This window comes from Lepus europaeus, chromosome X (genome assembly GCF_033115175.1).
Source record: "Lepus europaeus isolate LE1 chromosome X, mLepTim1.pri, whole genome shotgun sequence".
In the NCBI taxonomy this organism is placed as follows: domain Eukaryota; kingdom Metazoa; phylum Chordata; class Mammalia; order Lagomorpha; family Leporidae; genus Lepus; species Lepus europaeus.
This window is the reverse complement of record NC_084850.1, coordinates 83,351,385-83,358,344: the sequence shown is the minus strand read 5'-3', so window position 1 is coordinate 83,358,344 and position 6,960 is coordinate 83,351,385. Positions and strand designations below refer to the sequence as shown.

General features: G+C 40.9%; 1 protein-coding gene across 6 annotated transcripts in view; it reads right to left on the bottom strand.

Annotated features, from left to right (window-relative positions):
* Window positions 1-4,405: 4,405 nt before the first annotated feature.
* PHKA1 (phosphorylase kinase regulatory subunit alpha 1) overlaps window positions 4,406-6,960 on the bottom strand; it is a 123,410-nt gene continuing 120,855 nt past the window's right edge. For 5 of the 6 annotated variants that reach the window (XM_062183642.1, XM_062183643.1, XM_062183647.1 and 2 more), the window contains 2 exons: window positions 6,167-6,367; window positions 4,407-4,984 (listed from right to left, as the gene is read on the bottom strand). In XM_062183642.1, coding sequence (XP_062039626.1) covers window positions 4,811-4,984; window positions 6,167-6,367 — 375 coding nt within the window. In that variant the 3' untranslated portion in view covers window positions 4,407-4,810. Of the gene's footprint in view, window positions 4,985-6,166; window positions 6,368-6,960 lie in introns of all 6 variants that reach the window. The other variant, XM_062183646.1, reaches the window with a different exon arrangement.

Genomic DNA, 6,960 nt, shown 5'->3' with positions numbered 1-6,960 from the left:
TCCTCAGTTTTCCACTTGACTGATACCATATGGCTCTTGAATTGGGAAAGCTGTTCCTAAGGCATGGGATTGGTAGTTCTAGGACTTGAGGTCACAAGAAGTAAGTAAGTTGAATCTTGACTCCAAAGCTTGTTAGGGTGGTGACTGTGGTCAAGTTATTTGACTCACTTTCCCCAATAATTATTGCTAAAGGTAATGGTTTGAACCAGCAAGGTCAAGTTGGGCTCTGTGTATGTCCTCCATGATCACACTCAATGTATGTCAGCTGGAGGCCACAGTCACAACTCTTCTCTCACATGCAACACTCATATTTACATTCCTCTTTTTGCACTCTTCCAACCTTCACTTGCTGGCAGAAGCAGGTAGAAAGGAAAACAAATGCATACAAAGGGCACTACCCCTTTGGCCACTTAATTGCTCACCTCATAATCTGTCCACTAATGTTTCAACTGTATTCAACAGAATGACCCTTGTTTTAATACCATCGCCTAATTTCTTTTCTTTGGAGAGAGTGTTAAGAATGTGAACTCAATGAAGCCGACATGTGGAACACTGGGTTAAGCCATTGGCTTGCCATGCTTACATCCCATATCAGAGCAGCAGTTCGAGTCTCAGCTGTTCGGCTTCCAATCCAGCTTCATGTTAATTTGCCTTGCAAGGCAGTGGAGAAGGACCCAAGTGCTTGGACCCATGCCACCCAAATGGGAGACTAGGATGGAGTTCCTGGTTCCTGACTTGGCTCAGACTTGGCTGTTGAGGCCTTTTGGGAGAGTGAACCAGCAGATGGAAGACCTCCCTCTTTCTGTCTCTCCATGTCTGTGTAGGTATCTCTTTCAAATAAATCTTTTTGCTTTATTAAAGAAAAAAAAATGTGAATTATAGGATCAAGTTCAAATCCCAGCTCTATCACTTATTAACTGATTGACCTTGGGCAATTTGCTTAAACTCTCAGTGTCTCAGTTCCCTAACTTGAAAGATGGGGACGCTAACGTAACTACCCTATGTGGCAATTGTAAAGATTAGATGACCCATACCAAGTACCTATATGACAATATCTGATATTTGGTAAGTACTAAAATATTGGTTATTTTTTAAAAAAAACCATAATGCCAAATATGCCTTAATTTTTCTTAGAAAGTCTCTTCTCACTGTTTATTTCTTCCATACCTTACTTCCATACCTTTAATGGAAGACTAGTTTGTGGTCTGAGAACAAGTCCTTAGCTTTCAGGCAATAAAGGAAATCAGACTTCTGTTAAATATAGGGTGACCACATCATTCAAGTTGAGGCACTTTTGAGAGTGACAAAGGGTGGTATTACCACTTATGCCAGAAAACAGGCATCAGGGTCAACTGTCTTGGGCAAACCAAGAACTGGGTCACTCACATTAAAAAGGAAATGAATAATAAGGGTGAAAAATACTGTTTTTATCTCCAGTAAATTAGTACAGAGACTAGGTATTTGGTAAGTGCAAAAAGGAATGGTAGAGGTTTTGTGAATAGTGGCTTAACACCTTTTGCCTGCCAACTGCACAAATTTCTGGAATGTTGTCAAAACTAAATAACTAGGATGAAGCTGCAGAGATACTGTTCCTTGCTGGATAAACTCTTATTATGGGAAAGACTAATGAACAATATGAGCAAGATCCTGCCAAATATTTATAATACTTAGGAGAATGAACTGCTTCTCAGTACTCTCCAGTAGTGCAGAAACACCATTTGTACACAATTGACATGCTGAGTGAAAGTGTAGTATTCATTCCTCAGAACAGTTTCCATAAAGATGTCAATAAGCCCATTTGAATTTAGTGAACCTCATTTGAGCAGGTACATATTTGAATGATAACTTTTTCTTTCAGTATATTACCTAACATATCATGCATAGTATGTGATACATGCTGGGGCCGGTACTGTGGCACACTGCGTAAAGCTGCTGCCTGCAATGCTGGCATCCCATATGGGCGCTGGTTCAAGTGCCAGCTGCTCTACTTCTGATCCAGCTCCCTGCTAATGCTCCTGGGAAAGCAGCAGAAGTGCTTGGACCCATGCAACCACATGGGAGACTGGGAAGAAGCTCCTGGCTTTGGATTGGCCCAGCTCCAGTCATTGAGGCCATTTGGGGGGTGAACCAGAAGATGGAAGACTCTCTCTCTCTGCCTCTGCCGCTCTGTAACTCTGCCTTTCAAATGAATAAATCGATCTTTTAAAAATATGTGATATATACATAAATATTAATATTAGTCTATGTTAACCCAATTACTGTAATTGTAACCCATTATGTAATTAAACAGCATATGCAAAATAAAACTGTGGAGTAAACTCCAATCACAAAAATGTATGCAAAATTTTGTACACTGGCACCAGACATGATTTAATTGGAAATTCTTACTCTTTATTCTATTTTCAAAACATAAGTGCTTTAAAAAAAAAAAGCCTAACATGTCTTTTTAGTATTACATGCTTAAAAGTGAACAAAAGAGCAGAGTTTTCTAAAAAGTTGATTGAAAAATGAAATTCCACTGTGTGGGGAGCACAGTGACAGACTTTTAGTGAACCCAGAGAAATGCAGCCATCAGTGTCAGTTCAGGCAATGAGCACAGGAAGGAGGGGTAGCAGCAGTCCGGTGGCACTCCAGATACACTTCCTGCTCTTGGGGTATACTTAGAGCCAGCGAAAAGACAGTTTCAGAATATGGTGTAAACTTTCTTAAAATGTGATCAGAAGATCATATTATCAAAAAATGACTTTCTATGTGTTTCTGTTTGCTTTGAGAGATGTCCTGAAAAGGTGAGCCATCCTGTCTTCGTTCTCACTGTTTGTTTACTACAAGCACACTATGCTCACTTATTCAGTATACTCATAGGATTGTCATTGGTTCTGCTAGAGAATTTCCCCATCCCTGCCTTCTCTATTTGCATTCTTAGAGGAAACTCTTAAAAGCTGAGGGAGGGGCTGGCGTTGTGGCACAGTGGGTTAATGCCCTGGCCTGAAGCGCCTGCATCCCATATGGGTGCCGGTTCAGGACCCGGCTGCTCCACTTCTGATCCAGCTCTCTGCTATGGCCTGGGAAAGCAGTGGAAGATGGCCCAAGTCCTTGGGCCCCTGCACACACGTGGGAGACCTGGAAGAAGATCCTGGCTCCTGGCTTCGGATCTGCACAGCTCCAGCCATTGCAGCCATCTGGGGAGTGAACTGTCAGATGGAAGACCTCTCTCTCTCTCTCTCTCTCTCTCTCTCTCTCTCTGCCTCTCCTCTCTCTGTGTAACTCTGAATTTCAAATAAATAAATAAATCATTAAAAAAAAGTTGAGGGAAAAGAGAAGATTGAATTAAGAAGTTATCTGAGTGCAAAGAGAGAAATCCACCACCAACTTGGAGAAGGGAACCTAAGAGAAACAGTTGTCAAGCAAAGCTATATTTACGTAGGTTCAGGGAAGAGATTGGAAGGGATTCCTCTGTTGCCCATGGTGTGTCAGCTGGAGACCTCAGTCACAACCCCCTTGCCATAGGCAATATTCATATTTAGATACTTACCCGGCTCATCAAATTAGATATGGACAGACGCAAAGGCATATCAAAATTACTTACATTCAGAAAATGTCCCATCTCTCTCTCTCTGTCTCTCTGTCTCTGTCTCTGTGTGTGTGTGTGTGTGAGATATATATATATATATATATATATATATATATATATGTTTACAAGGAACAGATACATGTCTACTGATACTAAGATGTACAGAGATATGAACACTAGAATTAGGAAGTGAAAGAGTTTAGATAGAGGGCAAAGAGTTGAGGAGGTGGTTGGATGTGGTAAAAAGTGAGCAGGTGAGTGAGATAGAGTTCAAAAACACAAGAAGAATGCTCAGTAGAGCAGCAATAGACTGGACTGCTGGATTTTCTTCAACAGAAACAGAGGCTTCAATTATTTTCTGAGCTGTTTGTTGGCATACTCTTTAAATGTAAGGATTAGGTGCCTAAGACTGTCTTCAGGAAACTAGTCTCTCTCTGATACTCACATGTAAAGTACTAGTTAGGCTTTTCTCCTTTCCCTTCCTCTCTGGATTCAGGCACCTGGCTCCATTCCTTTGAGTTGTTCTATATTTTCTGCTGTAAATATATCTCTGAGTATCAGAAATCTTCATAAAATGTGATTTCAGCTGTTAATACAGAAGTCCTTAAATATACATGGTGTATTTGCATTGTTGATATTTCAGCATAGTGGGACTAGGTATTATGTGTGCAGATACAGAGACAGTAATAGTAGAGACAAAATAATTCACCACTCAGTGTAAGCCAACCTGTAAGTGAAGAATGACCAGATACTCTCTTTTCCAACCACAAAAAGCACTTAGGATAGATATTTCCAATTTATGGTAGCATAAAATCCAACCATTTAGAGTTTGCTCATTTGAAATAATGTCCCAAAGTACCTACCACACATACACATAATAAAACCACACATGAGAAAATTCAAACTTTAGGAATAAGTTATTATTAATACCTGCTCCCCAAACAGGAGTTAGAAAACCAAGTAGGTAACAGATCTAGAGAACAAAATACATGCAAACTTTTATGAACCATGAAAGAATTCAAGCTGCTAATGAAAGGCGTGGTTTGAGCATCCGCACACTGGAAGGGAGCTTCCAGAGAAGCCTTCACTTCTTGTAAAGCAGTTAGTTTATCGGAGATGTTCTCTCTTCTTGGGAGGGATGGGGCAGAAAGAGGCTGGGTGGGAGTGATCAGGTGATAACATTTCACTTCCATGCACAATCAACTGTCAAAGGATCTCAGCAGCCAGGACCCAAAGCCCTCATTGCATGGCACAGATGCTGTGGGGCAGGAACTCTTGCACGTAGGTGGCGGCTGCCTTGGAGAGGTAGGTCATGGTGCCAAACCTGCCACTGGGTGCACTGTCATACAGAAGAGTACAGATGCCAGATGCAGGATCCTTTGCCAACATGATATCATCTGCGCCAAGGGTTTTCTGTTTGTTTTTTAAGGGAGGGGGAGAACACAGGGGAAAGGAAAAATTACCAATCCTACTAAGTTGAGTCCTGATTAATAAAAATCAGAGCCTCCTCTCTGTAACCAATTAATTGGCTCCTAGGCTGTCTGGCCAGGAAGGGATTAGGATTATGCATGAAAGAGCGAATATGCATTTCTATACCCGTGGTTTCGCTATATCCCCAAATTATGGCAATTATTAAAAAATGGTTGTTTTGCATTTTTCCCATTACAATAAATTTTTTGAAAGTTAAATATACAATAATAACTAAGTTGCACCAGTTAAGAGGCAAATGTTAACATGAATCTCCATGGTGGGACTTTGGTCTGATTCTATCTAGTACTACTGATTTCACCTTGTATGTATTCATTTATCTTGCATTTGATCATGATTTCTTTCTAAGCCAACTTAATACAAATAGATCATAACTTTTCTAAGGCTAAAGTGTATGATTAAGGGGTCCCATTTTCTGATACATGAATTGACAGCAACCCAGAATATTTAAAATTAAGACTGTCCAGGAAATTCTGGATACTTTTCTTTTACACCCCATACACATAGTATGTTTTAGAGATTTTCCTATTGACAGCACTGCATATCCTCCTTATGCATGCTGGCTCAATCTGGGCAACATTTGGAATACTTTCAATAAATATTTGTATTTTTACTATGATTCATTTACCAGAAGATTTATTTTAAAATAAGAAAAATGTAGAAATAAAAGTTTCGCTGTGGTTTTCACATAGGGAAATAGCAAAAGCAAAAGTAAAGCGATTCAAAAACAAATCTCTTTTCCTTAATAGGATGTGCTACCAAATAGGCCCTTATTAATTCCTTAAAGCTATAGAAAAAGTGCTGTGTACAGGAAACTGAATATGATACTAATGCTATACTTTAGGGCTTTTCAGGGAAAAGAGTTAAGACCTGAGTTCCAGGCAACGTAAGCATCTAACACAAACCACAAAACACATGGTAAAAGACAGAAGTTTTCCTGTAGCCTACGCCATTGCAAACAGCTCAAAGACACTACAAAGGGGGTCCAAAAAAGAGTGATAAGGAAGTGGGGACAGGAAAGTGACCTAGGTTTCATGAAGAGTTCTGAAGTTCAGGTTACTATCAAACATTCTTCTTTGAGATTAAAAAAAAAATAGGTTTATCTACCTGTTCTTGAAGGAACAAGTCATTGGCTATATGCACTATTTTTTCCACAGCGATGATGCTTCCAATGCTATGAATTTCAATATCTGCCAGCATGGTAAGGACAAGGATGGCTTCAACTAGAAGCTGGCGGTACTCTGGCTGAGGTACCCGATTCAGGACAGACTCCACATGAACAGAGAATTTAATCTCTCCCGGAGTCATCTGTGATAGAGAAAAAGAAAATCACACCCTAGGAGTCCATCATCTAGGAAAGGCAGTAAAAGCACAGTAGCCACAAGTAACTGCTTCATCCCCCTTTAAAATAATTGAGTGAGCAAATCGGTTCTCTTTGCAAGGCAATCTGGCAATGCATAACAAGTCATAAATGTGTCAACGCCCTGTACCCCATAATCCTATTTCTGGGAGTTCATCCTAAAGAAGTTAATTCAAAAGAGGGAAGAGAATGAGAGGGGCCAGCACTGTGGCGCAGCGGGGTAACGCCCTGGCCTGAAGCGCTGGCATCCCATGTGGGTGCCGGTTCGTGTCCCTGCTGCTCCTCTTCCAATCCAGCTCTCTGCTATAGCCTGGGAAAGCAGTCCAAGATGGCCCAAGTCCTTGGGCCCCTGCACCCACGTGGGAGACCTGGAGGAGGCTCCTGGCTCCTGGTTCGGATCAGCGCAGCTCTGGCTGTTGCGGCCATCTGGGGAATGAACCAGCAGATGGAAGACCTCTCTCTCTCTCTCTGCCTCTCCTCTCACTGTATAACCCTGACTCACAAATAAATAAATATATAAATCTAAAAAAAGAAAAAAGAG